Source organism: Polypterus senegalus, chromosome 2 (genome assembly GCF_016835505.1).
Source record: "Polypterus senegalus isolate Bchr_013 chromosome 2, ASM1683550v1, whole genome shotgun sequence".
Lineage (NCBI taxonomy): Eukaryota > Metazoa > Chordata > Cladistia > Polypteriformes > Polypteridae > Polypterus > Polypterus senegalus.
The window spans coordinates 128,697,774-128,724,786 of record NC_053155.1 but is presented as its reverse complement, the minus strand read 5'-3'; the positions used below and the strand labels follow the sequence as shown (position 1 = coordinate 128,724,786).

Genomic DNA, 27,013 nt, shown 5'->3' with positions numbered 1-27,013 from the left:
AGTGCCCGTCGCTCTGCCACAGATGTTAAACTGTCCAACTTTACTCCTACAATAGAGCCTGCCTTCTTAACAAGTTTGTCCAGGCGTGAGGCGTCTTTCATCTTTATGCTGCCACCCCAGCACACCACTGCGTAGAAGAGGGCACTCGTCACAACCGTCTGGTAGAACATCTGCAGCATCTTACTGCAGATGTTGAAGGATGCCAACCTTCTCAGAAAGTATAGTCTGCTCTGAGCTTACATAGAGCATCAGTATTGGCAGTCCAGTACAATTTGTCATCTAGCTGCACTCCCAGATATTTATAGGTCAATTACTCAGAAAGCAAATGACAGAAATCATTACTTTTTACTGAATTCATCCCAGCATATAGTACATCTAGGACTGCTGATGATCGTTCCTAGATTTAGATGCAGACATGTTTAATCATCAACATCAACTTTAAAATCAGCTCAATATCACTATTAAGGGCAAGATACTGTATAGGATTTTGGTGGTGGGTGAGAAATTCACTGTCTTAAAATAGGTATACCATCAAATTCCTTACAAGCTAGAGGAATACTCCTTTACCTAACACCTAATGGGTGTTGGAGACCCATATTCGGGACAAGGCTGGCGTTCAGTTCAGTTCTCCAGCTGAGGTTTAGCCAAGAAAGATGACATTCAGCAGTGGAAGTGTAAAAAACTAAGCTTTGATCACAAGCACAATGGGATGAATGTTTCATTCATTTTGTAGCAGATTGGTCAGATTTTCTTAAGTGCTGCATGCTGAAGAGTGCGAGAACTGCACAACGAGGAAATAACTGTGACTTTTGTGCAGCAAATATATTTAAAATCCCAAAGTTATTTTACATAAAGGAGAAAGAAATAACATTGCCATAATTTTTAGTCTTCCTGTATTAATATTTACTAACTGTGCTACCCTTCTAAGATGGGTTGACATTTAAGTAATCAACACAGACCTCAGCATTACCATTTGTAGTGCACCATCTATTGAAATGTATGTTGTTATGCATGTAATAAATAAAATTCATTGCATTCGTCATTCAATCACATGACACATCAAAAAACACTTGTACTCATAAAATGCATTGCATTTGCCATTACAAACAGATGGTGCATCACAGTCATTTTGTAGGAATAAAATACATTGCCTTTGTTATTCCAATAAATGGCGTATCACAAACATTTCCCCTGCTTTTACAAATCCCATAGCAAATGGCAAATAACAGAGACACACAGATACACAGACACTCATACACTTGTTCTTTTAGTAAGGTGGATAAGCTGATTTTTGTCTATCTGGCAGTTACTCTTCATTGGCTGTATTCAGCATTAACGTTTGCAGTGTGGAGTGTCCATCAGGTTGTTGTGCCTCTGTTACATGCCATTTAGTATGGGATTCATAAAAGATGTATTAAAATTTGTCATGTGCCATCTGCTGGATAACAGAGAAATAGCAACTGAACAGACACAGAGACACTTGTCTTTTTATTAAGAGGGATTGATTTCCTTAGCTGTTACTGTTTTTTTTTTATTCTTATTTTTGGCATAACTTCTGTAAAATTTCCTTTTTAGCGCAATCATTTTTTTTAAGTTCTGAAATATCTGCATACAGATCCATGACACTAGCCCTGCTGTATATTTAAGATGGCAGCATGGTGTTTTAGAGCTTTTAACATAGTGATTTAGCTAGGGTTTAATTTGGTTTCTGTGACACTCAGCTTTGTTAGTATCTTCCAGTATGTTTGACCTTAGTTTGTTCCTACACCTAGTTAAGGATTGTTTAAACTACGTAATGAGAGTCTAGGAATGTAATAAAGTTGAACTCAACTGTATTCAGGTTTAACAGTGAAATACAATCATGGTAAACATTATTGGCACACTTGCACTTTAGTTATATTATGTACAACAGGGGTCCACAACTCTGGTCCTTGAGGGCCGCAGTAGCAGCAGGTTTTCATTCTAACCCTTTTCTTAATTTGTGCCATATTTTTGCTGTTTGTTACTTCTTTTGAATTATTTTTAACTGACCCACTCTTGAAGACTCAGACCCCTTAATTGTTTTTTTTTTCCTTAATTAGAAGCCAAACAATAATGAGATACAAAACATGACCAGCAAACTCTGTCCATCATACAGTATCTGAAAATAAAGAAAGATGAAGGTCTCAGGAATGTTGATCTGCTCAGGTCCACACAGCATTTTAACAGTGCCTTTAGGAAAGAGAAAATCAACAATTTCAGAAATGTCTGCTAATGCACAACGAGAGCAGCAACAAGCCATGGGATTAAAGAATAGGTTTAATTAACAACAAGACTCAGCACCTAATTAAGCAATTGGTTGGATTGAAATTGGTTGGAGTTTGAGGCTGTGACTTAGTTGGTCTTCTGTTGGCTCCCTCACTTCACATTTCATTTCTGTTTGGGTGCAGTTCAGAGGAATGATGAAGAAAGTCAGGGAAACAAATCTTAAAAAAAAACAAGTCAATTAAAGTGAAAGGAAAAGGAGTTAATTAGCAGCAAAAACAGGTCACCAATTAAAAAAAGGGTTGGAATGAAAACCTTCAGCCACTGTGGCCCTCCAGTAACAGATTTGGTGACCATTAATGTATAATATCTCCAGAAATAATCAATCACCTATTGATTATCAGCATATTTTAATAGCTGTCAAAACTTATGCAACAAAAATGATGTCTGTATACAGTTTATCACAGAAGAAAATAAATATATGACCCAGTCTAGGTTGCACAATCCTTGGCAATGGTGACAAGCTTAAAACATTTCTTGTTGACATCTGTAAGCTTCTCGCACCTTTTTGCCATTTGTTTTTCACATTCTTTTATTTATATGTGCTTATTTGTACTTTAATGCCCACAGGAGTCCCTTTCCCAACAACAGATATCAACTCTTTGGAAAGGTTTCCAGTTACACCGAGATTAGAACTCAATGCCGGCCTTTTCACACAGTCAATCTGGTCATTGTCCTGTATAATTTTCTGACATTGCTTAATGCATTCCAGTTCAAAACACCCTGGCAACCCTCTGATTTCATGATCTTCTTAATAAGTACAGAACTTCCAGTATCAGAGCATGAAAAGCAGTACCACAATTTATGAAATCTCCAGCATATCTAACTGAGAAAGATCTGTTTTGGTTTCATCAGTCTTCTTGGTCCTTGCACGTAAAGCCCTTCTTGGTTTAGTGTGTGTTGTATTGAGATGAAACAATTGCCCAAGATCACTACAGATTAGCTTTAAATCTTTGTATATTTTATTTGGTGCTTTTTTCCACAGTTCACAGCAGCCTCAAACAATTCTTTGATCATTTTTTCTTTTCCCCACAATATTTATGGAGGTTCTTAACAGTTCTATGAGTAACAAACGTCTTAACATTACAAACTGTGCAAAAAACACTGGAGCCCCTGGAATGGACTTTTTGCATTTTTGTAGCTGGTGATAATAATTTTTCTAATGGTCTCAGACAGCCTTTTTATTTTTTGCATTGTAAATAAAGAACAGGGAATGAAGCTGACCTTTTTAAGCATTAAAACCATCATTCTTTGGTTAATTCATGACATGTGAGTACAAAAAATTTATTGAAGGTGAGTCTAATTCCACTGCAGTTACAGTCTCGTTCTTCTAATCAAACTGACTTTGAATCATTCAAAGGTGTTATGTTATAAGCTACAGCGTTACCCCTGTTCAAGTGTCATTTTCTTTTATTTAATTATTTTGTGTTTGTCAATTTATTATTTTATGATTTGGCAATTAGTATTCTGTTAAATGATTTCTTATATTTTAGATTTTTTTTAACATGTTACCTGCCTTGAGTCTTGTGGGTGGAACCTCAGTTCACAGTTTATGAAGGCTGAGAACAAATGTCTCTTGTGGAGTCCATCCATCCATCCATTATCCAACCCACTATATCCTAACTACAGGGTCACGGGGGTCTGCTGGAGCCAATCCCAGCCAACACAGGGCGCAAGACAGGAAAAAAACCCCAGGCAGGGTTCCAGCCCACCGCAAGGCGCACACATACACACACACACACCCACACACCAAGTACACACTAGAGACAATTTAGAACTGCCAATGCACATAACCTGCATGTCTTTGGACTGTGGGAGGAAACCCATGCAGTCATGGGGAGAATATGCAACCTCCACGCAGGGAGGACCCGAGAAGTGAACCCGGGCCTCCTAACTGCGAGGCAGCTGCGCTACCTACTGCACCACTTGTGGAATCATTGCCATTTATTATATACTAGCAAAATAACCGCGCTTCGCAGCGGAGAAGTAATGTGTTAAAGAAGTAATGAAAAAGAAAAGGAAACATTTTAATATATATATATATATATTTAACATATATATACACATATATATACATACATATGTATATATATGTGTGTGTATATATATATATATATATACATACACACACACACATATATATACATATACATATCTACATATATATACACATATATATATATATATATATATATATATATATACATATCTACATATATATATTATAGCAGATAGAGGCGTGGTCCACCTCTAACACCCTCAGGTACCACTCTAAACACCAGGTGAAAGTATAATAACTATTATTTTTATTTTTACACAGTGCACAAAGCACCCTCCACTCTACACTCATAAATCACAAATAAATCTCGAACCAATACTCTTCCTACTCGCCCAGACACTTCGCCCGCCTACCTCCCAGCTCAGCTCACTGTCTGGGCTTTCCCACAATCCTTTTATACACACCCTGACCCGGAGGTGTTCCTGCCCCATCAGTCCACAGTTCCTTACTCCTTCCGGGTCAGGGCAAACAGTCCTTTTCTTCACCCCGGGAGCACGTTGTTTCTTCCCGTCACATGACTATGACGTACTCACGGGTTATAGGGCACATGCGAGCCTACGAGCCCCCCTACAGCGAAGCCTGGTGGCCCTCAAGGTATCCAGCAGGGCTGTGTATAAACACTACATAGTCCATGCTGCCCTGCTGGAACTCGGGGCATCATCATGCTGTCGGGAGAGCTCTTCCTGGCAGCCTGGGGGTGAGGGCCGGAGTAAAATGCCGGCAATCCACCACAATATATATTAGGGGTGGGACTCGAAAAATTAATCTAATTAATTAGAGGGTTTGTAATTAATTAATCTTGATTAATCGCATGTAATCACACAAGAAAATTTGTCCCAAAGCGCAAATGTTTTTTTTAATTTAAAAGGGTTTTAGTGGGCGACAGAATCAAATAATAGACATGGACATGAATATTGTAAAGTCAAGGTCTTTTAATTTCTGAAAAAAAAATGCATTTAAACTGCATTTCAGTTCAAAACAGAAACAAAAATATCATCCCTGGCTAAAATTGGGCAGACTTAAAAATAAAGTGGTATTCTAAGTACTTTAAGTACATGTTCAGAATGGCATTGTCTTTAAATAATAATAACAAATATTTCAACATAAAGTGCAGTTTTTCTTCTTAAAAAAATAAGGCAGAAACATAAAAGGTAATTTGACCAGCTTCACCTTTAAACTCTGAGTAACCTTAGCCAAAATTATTTTGTACATTAGGCTAAAACAGTGTGATCATTGAACATTTTGTAATTAGATGTAAGTAAAATTACTAACAGTCACGGAAGTCCAATGAGCCTCAGTAAGAGCCACAAAGTCCGCTTTCTGTAATGCATCTAAATTTGCTTGCTTTTCAGTGTCATAAAGCTGTTGAATTTTACTTAAAATAGTCTCTCGGCACGGCAGTTGAAAAGTTGGATGACCTGACGCTAACTGTAGCACATTTTCTAATCCCCTATCTTCCACCACTGTTAGTGGTCTTCAGTCCAAAGCAATCCATTTTGCGAGAGAATTTGTAAGTTTGACCGATGCTGACTTACGAATTTTGGTCCTGAAGTCAGTCATTTCATCAGGTTTGGGCAGCCGACACCTTTTGTTGGTACTCGAGCTCGTATTGGTAGTGCTAACATCATACATAGTTTCTGTGTTCGCTGTAACATGTTTTGCATTTAGATGGTACCGTAAGGTTGAAGTGCATCGGTGGTATGCAAACTCCTTTTTGCACAGTTTGCACAAAACTACGCTTTTATCAAGGCTTCCATCGGGTAGTCTTTCAAAACGAAATTTGCCTCCGATCAGTCCTAGCAACGCGCTTTCTTCAGACTCTTCCATTTTTGTACCTCTGATGTGTGCATCAATGTAATCGGTGTACCAGGAAATCATGCATTAACAAAAGTTCCCCTTTGCTTGGAATGCAAAGTGTGATTAAATGCATTATTTTTTTAACGCGTTATGGAGCACATGCATCGAAGCTTCTGAGCTGTGCTTGTGCTAAGAAAAGGAAACATTTTAAAAATAACGTAACATGATTGTCAATGTAACCTTTTGTAGGGTCTGTCCCTGAGACTTATCAATTGTCATCGCGAAGCAGAGCCTTACTGGAAATTGGAGGCATTTGAATTGAAATAGGAGATCAGAGGGTGTAACGGGGATGTGAGGAATACAAACTCTCTCCCGTGAGCAACCGCCTCACTTAGGTTCTTTTGTAGACACGTGACCTGAAGTCTCGTGCTGTTACAAAGTCTCAGTGGCTGTAAGGTTTTCAGTAATATTATTGGTGTCCCAACCCTCAAAATTAGATTATGCTCAGTATTGCCTGGAGAATTCAAGAGTGTGGAGAAGCCCTTGAGACAGCATGTGTATTAACTTATGGATTTTTCTGTGAGTATTTGGTGGCAGCGTCACAAAGTTGTTTCCGCAAGACCGCGTTAGCTGCGGAGCTCAGCTCAGAGTGAAATGAAGTGAATGAAATGAGGTGAATGGGAGGGGAGATGCTGACGTAACTTCCCCCCCGCCTTAACTGTCAATCCCCCACACAAACACAGTCTCTTGAAATTTGCATAAGCACAGTCCTTCACCAGCAAGTTTAACTTAGTTAGAAAGTGATCAAAACTCTCGTTTATACCCTGCATTCCTCTCATTAAACTTGTATCCCGTGAATATCGTGCTAGTCGTGGCATGATAAACGCTAGCAGCAGCCTGTCTATGAACTTAATTTAAGGAGCATGTCTACAAACTTAAACTTACGGTTTACACCGTGCTTTGTTTCTGCAGTAGCTGCACTTATGAATATTCTTGTATGCGTCACTCGCTTGATATTCTTTTTCTGCTTTCTCAATTGTGTAAAGCATCTTTTCTCAGCGGTCTTTGGAGCTCTGCCTTGTTCTCTACGTACTGCGGTTACAGTCAGTTCATGTGATTACGTGGGAGGTGTGATGATGCGAGACACAACTCCGCCTCCCACGGCCATCGAGAAGCAGTCTATTACAGTATATGTGCGACAAAATAGGTTCCAGTTATGACCCTTATGCGTAGAATTTCGAAATGAAACCTGCCCAACTTTTGTAAGTAAGCTGTAAGGAATAAGCCTGCCAAATTTCAGCCTTCTACCTACACGGGAAGTTGGAGAATTATATGAGTGAGTGAGTGAGTGAGTCAGTCAGTGAGTGAGTGAGTCAGTGAGGGCTTTGCCTTTTATTAGTATAGATTCCTTTGCATTACCTTCATTTATTTTTCGTGTTTTCTTTTGTTTATTTCTGTTTTTTTAGCTTTTGCTTCTGGTTAAAGATTTACAATTTTTGGTTCATAGACTCACTTAATTTATTATGTTTAACCCTACCCTGGCTTACATTTAAATACCTTTTTTATGTCCTTTTTGTTCATTTTTGGTCCTTTGGTTATTATCAGGTGTGTTAATCTTGTTATCTACATTTATTGTTTGTTACATTTATATATTTTACACCAGTTGTATTTATTCTATGTGCTTACATTTGTCCTGTCCTGCCCCTTGTGTTTTTGTGAGTTATTCCCCAAGAGCCTGGTCCACTTGTCAATTTCTATTGACTGACTGCTACCAACCCTATATAGACTCATGGGAACGGCACTCCCTTGCAGTGCATTGTATGTGCTTTGGAAGTGGGTGAGGCAGGGCTGCTATTTCTTTGTCTAGTTCTATGGTTTATGATTTCATTGTACTCTTATTTCTTGGATGACGATTTAAGGATTGTGGATTGGACTCTACTGTGGATTGCCTTTTAGGCCAGGGATATACTTAAGGCTACGTGATGCGTGTGTTTGAGGATGCTGCTGCTACGCAAGCAGTGTACTGTCTATTCTTGCCCATGTACTTTAAGTAAATCTGGAGGATTCCACCAGGTGGCAGTGCAAGAAATCATGACAGTGAGAAAGCAACGACTGGTTTTGCTGTGTTGTGAGTTGAGGGAAGAAAAATGTTAAAGATAAAAATTCTTTGCATTCTGATTCTGTTGTGAAGGTGCAAAAAAAAAAAAAGATGTCAACAAAGACACAGAAGATGGTATGTGAGACCTTGAAATGTATTGAGTCATTACAATTCAACTCTAAACCGGTGCACTGAGGCTGAATATGGGTGGTTGTTTATGACAATGGTTTGCCAGGGTTGATGTGATCCTGAACTGGGTGAGCAAGTAGGAAAAAAGTGACCAAAATAGTCATCAAATAATATTTTTCATTTCTACTTGTCTTTTCTAAATGTCTTTCACAGTAACTTGAGTCTGTCATACTTTTTATCTTTCTCATGTTAATTAATCCTGTCCCCACCTACAGTATATTACAGATCCTAAATGCTTTAGCTCTTTCAGCCACACACTCACGTTTTATCATTTTTCATCAGTGTAAAAACCTACAAAACCTATTTTAATGTCAAGTCTATTGCAAAAATAAATAAATAAATAAATACCTGATCTGGAGTGCCACACAGCTATAATTAAAGTACATATATTATAGAGATGCCAGAAACCTGGCTAAATCCAAGAAACAATGCTGAGCAAGATTTATATGAATACACATAGTTCAAAACAGACATGCAAAGGGCATTTTATTTAGTTTAGTTTAGTATTTTATTTAGTTTATAATTGGTTTAATTTTAATTTCATTCCAGATTATTTCTGGTCTATTTTCTTTTCAATGAAGATTTAGGATATGCATAATTCAGCTCTACCATTTTATATTTTTGTAGAAATATTATTTAAAGACAAATGCTTTCACATGTCTTCCAAAGTCATATTTGTTTGATATGGGCATGGCCTTTTTGTTCTTGTTGCTACAATGCAATGCTATGCAAGAAAGACTGGAAGCATATAGAATGTGTCAAGAGTATTCTGGTGTTTCATGGTTGCAGATAAAAACTATGTTCTATCCATTAGACTTACTGTTAGAAGAATTTGGTGCTTTGAGTTTTTGACTATGGTTTTTTTTTGTGGTTTGGCAAAAAAAAGAACTGATGTTTTGATATTAAGTCTCAACTTTGATTAATGACTACAATTCACCTTCTAGTCTCATCAATTTACAGTCTGTCTCCTCTTATAGGCAGAACAATAGGTATTTATTTACATAAAAAGAACACAAACCGAAGATTGCTTCAAAAATAAAGCTGCAAAATGTGAAACGTGTTCGGATTCAGCGGGTTAGAAAATGGATGGATGGATGGATGGATGTTTTGGAAGTGTTTTTACCAGTATCAAAATTTGGAGCCTTTTTACAGTCTAGTAATAGTATTTTATGGCCTTTATAATTCAAAAATAAACAAGCAACCTAACAAACAGTAAAATAGACCATGTACAGTAAAATAACTGTACCAACCAACAAACCAACAAAAGGAGAATCAAAATGGAATTTCTAATACAAAGCTTGTTGAATTGTTCATATCTAGTGATGAGCAAACCCTGTGCAGAATTCACTTGACTGTGAATTTGGCAAATTTGTGGAAATGTTTCGGAACTTCACCAAATTCCACAAAATGCATTGAAGCCAATAGGGAAAGGGAAACTGACCTAGTTTTGAGTGGATCATAATGGTGCAATGGTCTTTTAAGTATCCCTGAAGGCCAGAGAACTGTCTGAAAACTATGCTGGGTTGATTATTGTGGCCAAAAATGAGACCTCAGCTACGAGACAGCAGTGCTAACCATTTCACCACCATGCTTCAGACAACAAAAGACAGTGGTAAGATGATAACCATATATATACTGTATATCATATGAAAAAGTTTGGGAACCCCTCTCAGCCTGCATAATAATAATTTACTTTCAAAAAAAATGATAACAGTGGTATGTCATTTCCTAGGAACATCTGAGTACTGGGGTGTTTTGCGAACAAAGATTTTTAGTGAAGCAGTATTTAGTTGTGTGAAATTAAATCAAATGTGAAAAACTGGCGGTGCAAAAATTTGGGTACCCTTATAATTTTGCTGATTTGAATGCATGTAACTGCTCAATAGTGATTACTTGCAACACCAAATTGGTTAGATTAGCTCGTTAAGCTTTGAACTTCATAGACAGGTGTGTCCAATCATGAGAAAAGGTATTTAAGGTGGTCAATTGCAAGTTGTGCTTCCCTTTGACTCTCCTCTGAAGAGTGACAGCATGGGATCCTCAAAGCAACTCTCAAAAGATCTGAAAACAAAGATTGTTCAGTATCATGGTTTAGGGGAAGGCTACAAAAAGCTATCTCAGAGGTCTAAACTGTCAGTTTCAAATGTAAGGAATGTAATCAGGAAATGGAAGGCCACACATACTGTTGCTGTTAAATCCAGGTCTGGCAGGCCAAGAAAAATACAGGAGCAGCATATGCGCAGGATTGTGAGAATGGTTACAGACAACCCACAGATCACCTCCAAAGACCTGCAAGAACATCTTGCTGCAGATGGTGTATCTGTACGTCATTCTACAATTCAGAGCAATTTGCACAAAGAATATCTGTATGGCAGGGTTATGAGAAAGAAGCCCTTTCTGCACGCACGCCACAAACAGAGTCGCTTGTTGTATGCAAATGCTGATTTAGACAAGCCAGATTCATTTTGGAACAAAGTGCTTTGGACTGATGAGACAAAAATTTAGTTATTTGGTCACAACAAAAAGCGCTTTGCATGGCAGAAGAAGACCACTGCATTCCAAGAAAAACATCTGCTACCTACTGTCAAATTTGGTGGAGGTTCCATCATGCTGTGGGGCTGTGTGGCTAGTTCAGGGACTGGGGCCCTTGTTAAAGTCGAGGGTCGGATGAATTCAACCCAATATCAACAAATTCTTCAGGATAATGTTCAAGCATCAGTAATAAAGTTGAAATTACACAGGGGTTGGATATTCCATGACCCAAAACATAGTTCGAAATCTACAAAAGCATTCATGCAGAGAGAGAAGTACAATGTTCTGGAATGGCTGTCACAGTCCCCTGACTTGAATATCATCTAAAATCTATGGGATGATTTGAAGCAGGCTGTCCATGCGCACCAGCCATCAAATTTAACTGAACTGGAGAGATTTTGTATGGAAGAATGGTCATAGCGATGAGCATAACATGTAAAATCCACAGTGAAGATACATCAAAGGAACAATGAATCAATGCAGAACAACAAAATATTTTAATGACATCCTCATTATGGTTAACTAATGTACCCCCAAAATTAAAATACTGCAAGGTATTTTAAACAGATGTAAGATGTGGAGTACACATGCGCGAAAGTATGAATGTGTGAAAGTTCTGCACATGGCTGCTACAGCTCTGTGATATCATGGTGACCTAAAAACAAATGTCTATCTCAGCACATCTCACAGCACAACATGTTCACTGTGAAAAATATTGATGATCGTCAACAATTATGTCACAAGTCTCCATCATCTCCACTCTGATCTTTGTTGCCTTTTTACTTTTTACCTTTGTCACTTTTCATTTTTAGTTTTCTGGCAAATGTAATTAGCCTGAAGTCATCTGCTGAAGCTGCTCGGTTTTTAGCTTACATAAAATATTAACATAATGATGTAACAAATAAGAAGGTTATATTTGCAGATGACATTAAATTAGATGCATTAGCTGGGAGCAGATTTAAGAAAATTTCTATATATTAACTTCAGAAATTCAGAACTGGCTGGAAAGTTACAAATAAGCATGGCAAGGTGGTAAGTGCTGCTGCCTCATAGCTGGAATTCCGGGAATAAACCTATGCAAGACGGCAAAAGGGTATGACAGATTTCCAAATGTTCTGGAAAGAATTGATAGTGCATGTTAAAAAGTCTCTTGTTCTCTGTTAACCTGTTCAGTTTGTCTTTTACTCTCCAGATTAAATCCTAAGCATACATTTACTTTACATTCTACTTCCAAAAAAAAGAACTGTAAAAAATACAGAATCAAATTGTGGTTGTCAGGGTTTTAATTAATCAATGTAAATGGGCAATCTCTTCAGTAACAGTATCTACTAGGGTGATTTCTTGCGGGTGTTCTCTCTTACAAAAGCCATCAACTTATACAAGAATGTTAGTAAAACTTTGTGAAGGAGGAAGGTCAGTCCTGATATCCATATGCATTTCTTTTTAAAGACAATTAGTGGGGCGAATAGGGTGTAACTGGCCCGTTATACATTTCACTACCTAAGATGAAGTCATGAATATCCTGAAGCATATTCCTCTACCAAAATACCGTTTTAATAATTTGAAGGTATGAGTGCTTCCAGGGTGGCAAAATATTGACAAAACATGAGACCAATTTAACATGTCTCCTCTGAGATGAGGAGGGATAAAAAAATTTCTTCTCAGAGGCATCCTGAGATATTTGTGCCTTTAGTATCTTAGTGGCCAAATCTTCAGAGAATTCTAAAATGGCAGCAGCTAAAAATCTCTCTAGTGGCAAAATGTTCTCAGAAACTAAAAGGATTTCATCATTATTAGGCTAACTCAAGAGTGCTTCTGTCTTTTCATTCCTATCACCTGAATGATATAAGATCACAGACTTAAAGTGGATAAAAAGCAAAGACCAAATAGTTCTGTATTAAATTTAGACATTCATTCTGTTCAGATTCTTGTGATCAATGAATATTATGAAGGAGTGCTCTGTACCTCCCAGCCGATGATACAACATCTGGATGTCTTCAGACTGTGGCTGAAGTAAATATTTTCCATTAATTCTGGGCCTAAACAGTCCATATAAATTTTTGAGATGAGTTTTTTTCTTAAAGAATCGATCAGTGAGATGGCATTGGTAAAATTATTTATAAAGCAACTGTAATAATTTGTGAAACTCACAAAATATTGTATAAGTTTAATGTTTTCTAGAACCTTCCAAATTAACATGAAAACATTGACTGATCCAGCTTTACCCCAGTCCTAAAAATCTCACAGCCCAAAAAAAAAATCACAGAGGTTTATGAAATTTGCATTTCTGTAACTCTACCGAGATTATTTTTTTCGCACCAGACATATTGTATTTTTAGATCCAAATCATGAGTGAAAATCCATATGTCGCCACCATAGAACACAAATTCCCAAGTTATCCCCAAAAAAAAATGAACAATGGCCTGGGAATCCATCCTAGATCACTCAATCTTTAAAATGATCCTTAGCAGTGAAAAATGCAGTCTCAGTATATTTGTTTTTATCATCACGTTTACATGGCCCAAGAGCACCATGTACAGGACTGCTGGATTGTGTGACAGACCAGTTTGTATGATTTTCTTCAATATGGGCTTCCATGGCCTAATTTTCTCATCTCAACAATATATGATGTTTACCCTTAGGTTAGGCAGGTACCACAGCGCCTAGAAGATTAACAGTGCAATCATATTCCCTATGGGGAGGGAGTTCTAAAGAGTTTGGTTTGTTGTACAGTCAGGTCTATAAATATATGGACAGAGACACAATTTTCATAATTTTGGCTCTAGGAGGGGCTGAATTCTTGTTTTGTTATTATTTTTTTTTATTTCTCTACTGTTCTTTCTAAATTGATTTTGAAGTAATTTATTGTATAAGTTCTTAAAAAATTATCTGCTTGATTGTATACTATGTTCTATTAATAAAAAATATTTTAAAAAGAGGTAAATGATTACTCAAGTTATTGTGACTAGAACTGATAGTGCACTGAAGTTAAGTCTCTATTGTTTTTTTCCTGCCAGTCCATTGATTTCTGGATGATAACCTAAAGTGATATTTACTGTACAACCTGACAGTTCAAAAAAGAACCTCCATATTTGAGAGACCAACTTCGGTCTTCTATCAGAAATATCTAATATAGGAAAACAATGCAGATGTTATTAAAATATTCACTATAATTCTTTGGCAGAAAGACATATTTTAAGAGGCATAAAATTAGACTACTTGGAGAACCTACAGTATCTACTACTACAAAATTGTTTTGTTACTGTTTGAAGGTGGCAAATCGGTAATAACATCAATGGTTCTGGACAAGGAATGGGCTGTAATAACCCATCAGGAAGACCTTGAGCAGATTTTGCCTTGCAACAAATTCCACAAGATGAAATGAAATCCTTGATTTCGCTCCAATTATTTTCCCACTGAGAATAACTTTAACTTTTGGCAGAGTTTGAGAACTACCTTGGTGTCCAAACACAGAACTGCTAAGAGCTCAATACAACTTTTTTTTTCCCTGTAGGTGTGTAGGAACATAATAAATGTCTGGAGGTAATGCAACTGAGGAGAGTACACTGGATTGATCTTCACAAATGTTTGCTGCTTTTAAAAATGTAACATGTGGAATAAAGGATATCACCTCAGTTAGACTGCTGTTAGAATCAAACATTGATAATAATGCATCTGCTTTATCATTCTTTTTCCCAGGGCAATATGAAATTGAAATTGAACAGTTGAACCTACTAAAGAATAGAACCCATCTAAGCTCAATAAGCAATCAGTCTCTTAGTTAATTTTAAATAAGTCCGATTTTTATGGTCAGTGTTGTTCAAAAACGGATATTTATCTCCTTCCAATCAATGTCTCCATTCTCCTAGAGTCAATTTGATGGCTGAAAGTTCATGGTTACTCACGTTGTAATGTTGCTTAATGCAGATAACTTATTTGAAAAGATGAACATGGATGGATTAGATCATGAGCAGAATATTTTTGTGGCTAGACTGCCCCTACACTAATGCTAGATGCTTCAACAAATGAAAATATGGATAAGGATGTCTCAAAATGATTTGAAGTTGTCAAGTTGTCTGGTGTCCAATAAAACATTTTTGACTTCTTGGTCAAAGAGGTTACAGAGGTGATTATTAAACTGAAAATTTAAAAAAACCCTCCAGTGGCTTCCAGTTCAAGAATGATGAGACCTTTGACAAATCCAGACCCTTATGAGTTATCTAATTTCCAAGAAATACCACTGTATCAGTCTGAAATTCACACTTCTTTACTTTACAAAAAGGTGATTGGCTCAAAGATGCCTTCACATATAAGAGATGGGTCTCCAAATTTTTGTAGAGAATTAAAATATCAATGTAAACTAGCACATAAATGCTCAAACAATCCCAAGAAAAAATTATACTCAAGGCCTTGTAAGAATGATGGTGCATAAGCAAGATCCCAGAGCATTACATCACTCATTACTCCTAATGTCCAGTTGTTGTAATGAAGACAGTGCTCCACTCATCTCCTTCGTGAATTCTGATCAAATTATATGAACTTTCGGAAGTCAAATTTGGAAAAAATGGTGGCCCTTGTTACTTGATTGAGCAGAGAGGAGATAAGTAAAAGGGGGTAATTATTTTTAATAGTTATCAATGTGCGGTCTTAAACCACCATCCTTCTTCTCGACAAAAAAAAAATCCAGTTCCCACAATAAACCCATTACCTAAATATTTCTTAATACATTTTTCCATAGCTATAATTTAAGTCCAATTAAGAGCATACATTTTCCCTTTGGGTAAAGGAATATTAGGCAACAAATCTACTGGACAATCATAAATTGTTTTTGCAGTCTTTAGGGATGTTTACCTTTCTCTTTTTCTTCAGCGAGTTGTTCACTCTGACCATGCAAGGGAGAACAGAAGTATGCAGGCATTGGAGGAGTTGGCCTTTCCGGAGCCCATACTTCCCCAATACATTGGAAAGTAGCATTCTTGTCTTACTGCTCCTACTTTTCAACCCACAGGCATGATGGAAAATGTAGTCCCGTGCAACAGTCCAGTGGTTGCCTATGCCTTCCACCAGGGGGAACTGCAGGAAGGAACCATCTCTGCCTTCTAGAGACTTCTGCCTGACCCTGAAGTACTTCCATTGGGTTGTGCCATGGCACTGGAAGTACTCCTGGGTCTGAGATAAAAGAAACCACCCTGCCACATCCAAGGGAACCAGACTTGGGAGGAAGGTGGACAACACTAGCAAGGACAAGTGTGGGAGGAAATGAAAGACAGAGACTGCAAACGAAGACAAAGAATTGTGTGCTATATGGTGCTTTGTTGTACTAGTGGCTGTGGTGGTGGTAAATGCTTGCTGTGAAGAGTTTTCCCACAAATGAAGACTTTTTGGCATTTAACTTGTATCCTTGCCCACTTGTGTTGGGTGTTTGGGGAACAGAAGTACCAACTGGTGTCCACATTCCCGTTTCCACATGTAGAAATTAGGGTGAAGGATAAAAAAACAAAAAGAAGCAGTCAAATCAGCAGCATGTAACAAGCAATTTCATAGCCCCCTTTGTATTTGCCTTGCTGCTGCTTCCAAGCAGGACAGAGAGGCAGCTGTGGTATCACATGTGATTGACCTTACAGTCTGCCATAATGCTCAGAAACAGTCAATCCATTTGGCAAAACAGTCAAACACCAGGGGCGCCATTTCTGAAAGTAAAGAGGGGTGCACTTGGGCCAGTAAGATCTGCCGTTTATGTAACTGAAGCTCGCTCAGTGTTTTCCATTATGTACACACTAGGGATACTGAGGGGAATCACTGTTTTGGTAAGTCAAGTGGTACACGCTCCAGGTCTTTCCATTATGTACATTCACTGATTGGCGCCGTTTTGGTGACTAAAGCGTCACTCACCCTACCCATCCTACCTAAGGATCTATATGAGCTTCAGCTAGCACTGATATTGCTTAAAACGTACAGAGTTTGTAGCGTTATTAACATGCTGTGTCAAGCTGATATTGATGCTTCACATAACTGCATTGTTAACATCAGCTCACTAAATAATTTAGCAGTGAACAAGAGTAGTTGTCACTTAGCGCCACTATCTAGATTTTGTAGCCAGCTTTAGACTTTAGAATGGAGGCAATGGGTAGCCTATTAACAAAGGGAAAATGTTTAGTGATTGTACAAGTCAAGTACAGTCGATTCTGGTTAATTGGACCACCGGTTAATTGGACCAGCCGCTACTTCAGACCGAATCCTAAAGAACCGAAACAGATCATATTACATAAGCCTAATATTGTTCGCTTATTTGGGACAAAATTCCGTTTAATCGTACCAAAGAACGTGACAGAGAATAAGAAAAAGAAGCCACAAGTCGCCCGCAGAAAGCAGATGTAAGCGTAAAAGCAGAAGACCAGGAAAGTGATGATGATGACCCTAAAGAGTTAGTGCAAGTGACAACACAGGATGCCAGGAAATGCATTGAAACTTTGTGCCGCTATTTCATGCAGGAGGGAAATGAAGGCAGTCCCATTGATGCATTAGATGTTTGTGGTGATTTTGTTCAAGTGCAGTGCGTCAACAGAATGCGTCAGATCACACTAGACAAGTTCTTGAAACGTTGACTGGAATTTGGTAATGTAACCTTTTTTATTGTGCTTCTCATGCTGAGTGTCATGTAGATTGTTTCAAAGAATTTGTAGATTTCTTTTTCAATAAACAAAGTTTTAAGCAACCGTACATGTACATGTATGTAGTTCTTGTTTGTACATTCGCCATATGCATGTGCAGCACAATAAAAGTTATAATGACATTTTAATATGTTACTTATAGCACGTCCCGTCTTGGTTGCACATGTATAGGGCATGTTCGTGTAATCGGACCAGCCGGTTATTAGGACCAAAATGATCGCATCCCGATGTCGTCCAATTAACAGGAATCGACTGTATTAAACATCCAAAATGCTACCTGCTATGAATGCTCAGAGAGAACAAAATGCTGCCCGTGTTTGTCAGTTCTGCGCCCACTCACAGCCACAGAGAGTTAGTCCAGTGATGGTGTTTAGGGAAGGGGCAGGAGGAAGTAAAGAAAAAACAGCAACACGTACAACATTGTGGTACTATGGTGTGATGATAAGATAGAGGTCTGTGGGTATTTTTCAGTATTGCAGAACATTACATCACCAGTATGATATATTATTATGACTGTATTATATAAAGAATTTACCTATGGAAGGACAACAAATAATACATTATATCTATACAGGCATCACATATTTAGTATTGCAAATTTATAATTAGCCATGGTAGATAGTAGTATACACTACATAGTAGTAGTCCTATTATTTACTTAATTTGTTTGTTATGTAAGATAAGACTGGCCCTGTGGGAAGGAATGGAGTTAATTCAACTGCAGGTTGCATGCCAGAGACAATAGAAAGTTTTGAGTATGTGTCACGGGTAACAACAGCTGAGGAGAATAAAGAAGGAAATACTCTGGCAGGTAAAAGAATTGTACAGAAGGCTTCTATAAGCTTTGGTCACTTTGCACGTCTCCAGTCCAAGGATCTTTATCTAATTTTCTGCTCTCACTTCTTAAAATCCCCAAGACAGAGTGTGTCATTTTTTTATATTATTGCTTAGTACGTCCATCACCAATACTGAAAATTATGGATCAAGTGCTGACCCCGATGTACACCTACTCTCTGCTTGTATCACGGCATTTGCTGTGATGCACATTTCTTGGAATGCTTTAAAAATCTATTCTGGCCCCCTCATTTTCCTCTGACACCCATAGACCAGCTCCTACTGGGCACTCTATCACATGTTTTTCCTAAGTCTATGAAAGCACAAAACATCTGTTCATGCCCTTCAGCATTCTCTGATAATTGTCTCAAGATTTAATTTGCATTTGTGGTTCCTTTTCTGTTTCTGAATGCAAACTAGGGTCATCATGAGATGACTTCTTTATCCAACATATTGAATTAAGTGGGTTTGAAAGTGTTATACTTTACATTCACAGTACTTATCATTATTTCTGCCCAACACAAATATGAAACTAAATAAAATGTCTGTAACACCACATCTAGATGGAAGTTATTGGTGATTTTTAATAATTCATTATTTACATTACATTCTTTCCTAAATACTTTTTTAAACTAATATATAGAAGATGCCCAATGTCAAAACTTCTTGTATTTGTATTTAATTCTCACTGAAATCTACAACATTAATGGATATGTTGATGCATACATTTTTTTTTAAATTCATCTAAATGGTGTCAGACTAGGAAATTAAAATCTGTAACTGAGTCCATCTTACCAGAACAGTTGATTCCTTCACTGGCGTTCTGGCAGCTTGTCCCAGGACAACAGGTGTTTTCTCCAGACATACACTCCTTAATTACTAGAAGAAATATGTAGACAATATATACATGTTTTATAAACCACAATTTTATCAGCCTTACAGAACACTATATTGCTACATAGACACCAAGAAATTCATGTAACAGGCCCTCAATTCAGCAGCAGCAGCACTAAGGTGTCAGACAGGATCAGACTTCACCCTGGTTATTTCTATTAACTAAAGGTGTTTTTTTTTTCAAATAAACTCTTTCAAGAACAGAGTGGTGAAAACTGTTGCATAATAACATTGACAAAATAGGAAAATAGGTTACTGATTAATAAATTGGTTGATTAAAGGTTAATATGCAAAAATGCTTAGGATATTAACTTTTAACCAACTTGCATTCTTATCTTACAGAATTAAAAACATAAATCATATATACAGTAACTGTCAAAATTGTATCATTTATTTCATTTTTGACATTTCATTTTCATTACTAAAGGGTTGCACTAATGCCTACTTCAGCAGAAAAGTTCACATTCCATTTTTTTTTAATGAAATGATTATTGATAGGGCTGGGTCCATATGGAGTTGATTTGGTCCAGGTGAGGTTTTAAGTATTGTTTAAGATTATTGAATCTTATCTTTTTCTGTGATTTGCTGGATTGATTGTTTGACTGCTGCATCATAGCTTTTTTTTTTTTACTTTAATGTATATAGGTATTTCAAAATAAATGCCATGTAATTAATAACAATAAACCTTGAATAGATACAGTTAGATGCCAAAAACTGAAAAGTCCCCCTTGTACCAAGCTTGTTTGTGGAATCCACCTCAGTTGTTTTATCTTTATTCCTAAATACTCATCTTCCAGATTGTTTAAAATCTTACCTTCACACTTTCTTCCAGGGTTAGTGGGGTCTTTGTCAATGAAGCCAGTTTTACAAGAACAAGAGTATTCGCCCATCATATTTTGGCAAGTCCCATGAGGACTGCAGGTGTTGTTTCCCATTTCACATTCATTTATATCTAACAGAAAAGTGAATATTGAAAGGACAGTCTTTTAAAAAATACATTTATCTTTCATCCACCAAACCAGCTATTTTTGGTATTGCATTATTTGACTACACTTATATACGTATTTAAAAACAGACATTGGTTTGAATACGGTACATCTTTTCAGATGTACAATATACGCCATATCAAATATTTTAAGTTATATACACATTAGTTCAAAAATATATACAGTATATATATTTACTTATATATAGCTTACTTCCACCTAATATTAATCACATGCGCCCCTCCCTCACTCCTCATACCACTGCCATTCTTGTTCATAGTCTTGTTACTTCTCGGCTGGACTATTGCAATTCACTCCTGTTTGGTCTCTCTAATAAATCTCTTTATAAGCTTCAACTAGTCCAGAATACTGTAGCACGCACCATTACTCGAACCTCATCTATTTACATCATTACTCCCGTCTTGCAGCACCTTCATTGGCTCCTGATTAAGTTTCGAATTGATTTTAAGATTCTGCTATTAACATTTAAGGCCATTCATAACCTTGCCTCTCTATATCTGTCTGACCATCTTCATGTTGCCATTCCCTCCCGTAACCTTAGATTCTCTTCCTCCATCCATCTGACCGTCTCTCTCACCCGTCTAACCACCATGGGGAGCAGAGCATTCAGCCATTCTGCTCCCAATGTCTGAAATTCATTACCTACCAAGCTTAGAAATATCAAATAATTTTCATCCTTCTAATGTAAACTTAAAACGCATCTGTTTAAAATGGCTTTTTCTTTATGATTACAGTGGTTATGTTTGGTTTTAATTTTTATATTTTCTGATGTTTTAGTTGTTTATGATTGTGTCTTTAATTTATTTGTTTGTTCGGTGTCCTTGAGTTCTCAGAAAGGTGCCTTGTATAACTAAAATGTATTATTATTATTATATATATATATATGTATATACAGACACTCCTCACTTAACAACCTACCTGTTTAATGACTGCATGGACTTACAGCCAGCTTTCAGATCATTCAGTACTGAACACTGAATTTTGGTCATGAAAATGACAGCATGATGTCTCAGCGTCAAGTATCTCATCTCGCATCACCCTTTCTGTTTCAATCTTGTTCATGCAGTCGGTCAGCATTTGCCAAGACACGAGTATGAAACTTACTTAAGTATGGCGCACTATGTTTTTTTTTATTCTGCCCCATCAGTGTGCCTCTATTTAATCGGCTGCAACTTTCTGTCGCAATTGGTGCAGAGGACTTCCTGTGGCTACATTGAGGCTGTAATTATGAAGAAGAGAAAAGGGGGAGAAGAAAATCTCAATGTGAGGAGTCTGCCATGACATGTCTCAATTCAGCCTGAAGCAGAAAAATCTTTAGCGTGCACAGGTGGCTCCAGATGAGACGCCCCATACTGCTGCTTCTTCTTCTTCTTCTTCGCTGCTGCACTCTTGTACTTTCTGTTCACTTGAAAATTATGCACTCAGAATGGAGGGGCACATGACCCAGACTCTGCTAGTGGCTCCTCGCTTATTAATGAAAACGCTTAGTGACCTAGTCATAGGAACGGAACTCAGACGTTAAGTGAGGAGTGTATATATATGTATGTGTGTGTGTTTATGTATTAATTCAATATATTCACCAGTTTAGAGAGAGATACCCATTCAGATAGGCTTTACACTTTATACTGTATACTGTGTATGACGGGTGCTGTGCAAGAAGCAGGCTTTTACAGACGTCCCATATTTCTCACTGCTTTCTCACTAGCTTTATTTAAAATTAGACTTGATTTGACTTGTCACTGGCAGTAGCCAGTAGAAACAGGATAAATGGATTTTAAACCGATACCGACAATATGCACTCAATGCAATCCCAGGCACCAGCTCATCTTGATGGGCTGTGAACTTGGATGGAGTCAAAAGCTGCCTTATATATGCAAAACCTGGAAATGTAATAGACACTGAGAAAATAAAAGCGGGGTGTATTATAAACTCCCAATCAGCTATTTGCGCTACGGTCACGAGTGCCTGAGCAGCTCAGTTACACTTTACTGCAGGAGCTGTTTGTCCACAGACAGAGAGGGCAATGTGCCAGCACGAGAGTAAAAGAAAAGTGAAAAGGTTTTAAAACTGGGAAATGTTCGATTAAATAAGATGGACGAATGGTCTGCGCTTATAGTGGGCCATGGAGCATACAAGTACAGTGGTATTTTGTGCTTCACGGAGATCTGACTTAAACCTGTTATACTTAAAACTGTTTTAATGCTGGATGGATTTCATCTTATTCGAGCAGACAGAGAACCCAGTGCAATGTGAAAAAAAGACAGGAGGGGCACTGGCCATCTATTTGAATGTGGAATGGTTGTAAAGGGACATATTACAGTTAAAACTAAATTTTGTAATTCAGACAGTGAAATTCTGGCTGTCAAAATGCATCCATGTTATTTCCCCAAGAAGATAAATTGCATAATCTTTATTAATGTTTTTATTCCTTCCTACCCAAATAGGGACTTAGCAATGGAAAATATTCATTCTGTCACCAACTCTTGGATGCTATCTCATTTTGGTTCTTAAATTATAAAATATGGTGAATTCAACTATGTGTCTTTGGAAGGAACTCTGACAAATTTCTGTCAGTTTGTGACTTGTTTCACTTGAAGAAATTAAATGAAGGCCAAAATGGCTTTGAATGACTGCTTCCAAATGACAGACTGGGGAATGATGTACGAGTCACATGGGGATGATATTGGGGGACTCAGTAACTGCATCATAGACTTTATTAACCTCTGTGTCGACATAGTGGTATTCACAAAGACACTATGTTGCTTTTTAAAGAATGAGCCTTGGATTACTAAGGAACTAAAAGAGCTCATGAGTGAGGAAAAGAGATCAATCAAATCTAATGACAAAGAGGTCCTGAAGGACACATACTCTGATTGCTGAAGAATAGGCTGAGTGAAGGAAAGGATTCTTACAAAGCTAAAATAGAAAACAAACTAAATAAGAATAACATAAAGGATGACCGGAATGCACTAATTACTGGACTCAGGCAATTCAGGGAGTGGATGTAGAGGTTGTGCACTCCTACAAGTACTTGGGGGTACACATCAATGACAAGTTGGACTGGTCTCGTAACACAGAAGAACTATATAAGAAAGGGCAGAGCTGGATCTTTTTTTGTGGGTAGTGACATTCTTCACATCTTTTACACCTCTGTGATGGCCAGTGTGATTTTCCATGCTGTGGTGTGGTGGGCTGGTTTAAGAGAGACCCACCGAATCAACAAGCTAATTAAAAGAACAGGCCCAGTTGTAGGTTGCACTCTGGACTCCCTGGAGGAGTGAATTAAAACAAAACTCCCACTTCTTGATTCAGTTCATAGTCTTAGATTTTTGGATCTGGTTATAGTCTTAATGTTCTGATAGTGATTCCTGGTAATTTTAGTGTTGATTTTGCTTGTGGTTTAGCTCTATAGATTTTGAAAATGAAAAGCAGGCGGAGTGAGTCTGTACTGTGGTTTAGCCAAGACACTTTGAGTAGCCATGACTGGTATAACACAGATATTAAAGACCACTTACTTCTTTAAATGTGTTCATTTTCTTGTAGTGATCTAGTGTTTTCAGTTCTAGTTTGCCTATTGTAATTTCATTTAGTGAATCCCACATTTCACATTATAAAGATTAGTGTCAAAAATGAATAAATAAACTCTATATAGCGCAATTACAGCGTTCACCTCTTTTTGAAAAATCACATTTTTGAGAAGGATTTGTAATGAAAGGAGACAGAAAGAAACAAGTCAGGTGGGATGGAGAAGAGGCATGAAGGTGGAAGTTCATGTGATTTTTTTAAATTATGAAAGAAATGTGGTTTAGAAGTGAGAAACTCAACCCAATACGGCACTTGAAATAAAACACCTCTGACAGGTATGGCGTTCATATGTAACATATAAACAATTATGACAACAATGTTCAAACAATGATGAAGTGAAACTGTGATGCTAACACAGTTGAAAACCAAGCGATTCAAACTGATGTGTAAATCTCAGCTGATCTATACTATATATCCAAATGGATATGTCTAGACCAATCAATATTTGAACAATATTTATATATATATCAAACCCAATGTATATACCATATATTAGAACGGATCAATCCAAATCAATGTATATATACTGTATTCCAGCTAATGTATGTGAACAGATGTATTCAAACCAAAGGCATCTCCACCAATACATTGACCAGTTCTATCAGAGGACAAAGCAAATGTCATGAAAATACAAAATTGACACAAAAAATATTTTTCAGACCAGGATAGTTTTTGTCCAAAATCACCTAACTTCATTTTTATTGTGCGCACTTGATCTTCTTTTTCTGTGATGAACTTATGTAAGTGATTTACTGGTCTGCTCAGTTCTGCTCATGGTCTTGGCTTTTGTGGCCTACCTGTCAGTTTGCAAGTTTCTTGCCCTCTTCAGTTGGATTTCATATTAACCATGTGTTTCTCACAACATTGCTACCTTTTGCAATTTTTTTCGGTTGTTAGATTATCAATACAGTCTAGACACTGCTATGTATGAAAACAGTAGCCTGAAGACCAGATTTACAGTGTTTCAACCAGCACCTGTCATGACGATTATTAGCATTGTGTAGTGAAGTGTTGTTGTGACTATGTTGACCTGTTATTGTGTCATTTCTTTCACTTTGTCTAATACATATTTCAATTTTTTCACTTTAGGCTTTCATATTTATTAATTGTTCATCAGCTCTGTTTTTGTTTTTTCTTTCACTCTTGTTAATAAACATTGTTTTGTGTCTCTCCTTCCCATTTAAATTTTAGTTTTCGTTTGTAAGAGATTCATCTCAATACCATTACTATTCTCCTTGATACTTCTGGTGTCATGCTTTGCCTTTGCCGGCACCCTTGTTCATGCTTGGTGAGGGCAGTTGTTAACTTTCATTTGTGCTTGAGAGTTCTATTAGCACTCATTTAATGCTCTGTCTTGAGTCTTTCAATCTCCTCTTGTGTTGTTTCTCACTTCTTGTGCTTCTTAGTTGGCAGATTTTTTGTCTATGTTTAGTATGCTTTGTGCTTTACCCTGACTATAATGGCTGTAGATGTTGTGAGGCTACAGAATATTCATTTTACTTTACCTTTGCAGTACTTCCCTGGGTTGTTAGCATCCTCATCGGTAAAGCCACTTTTACAAGAGCAGTGATATCCTCCAATTGTGTTATTACAGACTGCAAAAGGGCTACAAGTGTGGTTCATACTCTCACATTCGTTTATGTCTGAAAAGGAAATAAAATCGCATAAGAGCACCTTCAATGTATTCAGTAAAGCAACCCAGTCAGGCAGCCATTTTTTATTTTATCAGATTATAAAACAAATCCTATAAAAGTAAAAATGAGGATAGAATGCAACATTATAGTACAGGGATAAAGCAATAATTATTTTTCTTTTCAAAGTCACAAATAGGAGTGCACCCCTATGACCACACCTGAAATGATTCCAAGACAGAAACATACTGTACAGTATATCCTAAAATGCACTTTCATTTTACACTAAATACACCAGTAAAGGAAGAATTTAAAAGTATAAAAATAAATGAGTGAACAACAAAATACAGTCATCCCTTTGGGCATTTCTTACCTTGTTGGTGTCCCTTTATATCTTGAGTTGGTAGCTTCCCCTTCCTTTCCCCCTCTCTCCCTGTGCTCCTTCGCTCTCTTTGTCTCTGAAGACCCAGCATCTATTTCTCAGACTAGTGAGCTTTTGCCTTGACTCTAGACTCAGTTATTCCTGGTACAGGAAAACATTTAAAGTGCCACCCTTCATGACTCCAAAGTTGACCTCCAAATTCACTTCTAGGGTCAGGGCAACAAGCTGTGCTTACTCAAGCTATGCAGGAGTCTTTCCAATTTCCTGAGGCCATTTTTTTCTTACTATCAGAGAGCTAAGTCAGCCTCATTTCTTTTGCAGTTGATATCCCGCCCTTTACTAATTTGGAGGAAAGACATTTGTGCTCAGAGAACCTAATTTAAGAGTATTTACTAAAGATGCAAGGAATATCACCTTGCAGTGGATCACACAGATGTACTGTAACAGAAGAAGGCTTCCTTCTTGGCAGAGATTCGTCTTGGAACTACCTCTATACTTTGCCATCATGGAAGCAACCTCTGGCCCCAGAAAATCCCTTTCTTCTGTAATGTTGTGTTTAATGGTGAATCACACAGATTTGGATATGTAGCCTGTGTCAGACATGCACACATGAGGGCCACCTTCCTTGCTCTGGTGAGGTAAGCAGTTCCACCCTGGGACAAGAGGGGGCACTGACATTAGCAATACCTCCTCCTTTCTCCTCCTCAGCCAGAAAAAGAAACCCAAAGATGATGTCTAACCCCGCCCCGAGGCCCAGAGAAGCCCCACCCCTTCCTGCTCCAGTGCTATAAAGCCAGCTGGCTTACTGATGATAGCGTGAGATGTCACTCTGACACTCAGGATGGACAGAGCTCCAGACCATTTATTGTCTAATAGCTAAGCATTTGCTCTTTGCTTTGAAACATTTGCCCACTGTCTTTTTCATTTGCATTATTAATACACCAACCATTTTTTTGAATGTCGAACCTGGTCTGCTTGGTCACATTACACCCTGTAGTACCAGTTCCAAAGCTACTAGATTTCGCTAACT

General features: G+C 37.6%; 1 protein-coding gene across 1 annotated transcript in view; it reads right to left on the bottom strand.

Moving 5' to 3' along the window:
- Positions 1 to 27,013, bottom strand: part of LOC120524239 (adhesion G protein-coupled receptor E1-like) — a 52,691-nt gene that overhangs the window by 7,144 nt on the left and 18,534 nt on the right. Inside the window, exons 5-7 of the mRNA XM_039746093.1 lie at positions 25,476 to 25,613; positions 20,193 to 20,330; positions 19,280 to 19,363 (exon numbers count right to left, since the gene is read on the bottom strand). Coding sequence (XP_039602027.1) covers positions 19,280 to 19,363; positions 20,193 to 20,330; positions 25,476 to 25,613 — 360 coding nt within the window. The remainder of the gene's footprint in view (positions 1 to 19,279; positions 19,364 to 20,192; positions 20,331 to 25,475; positions 25,614 to 27,013) is intronic.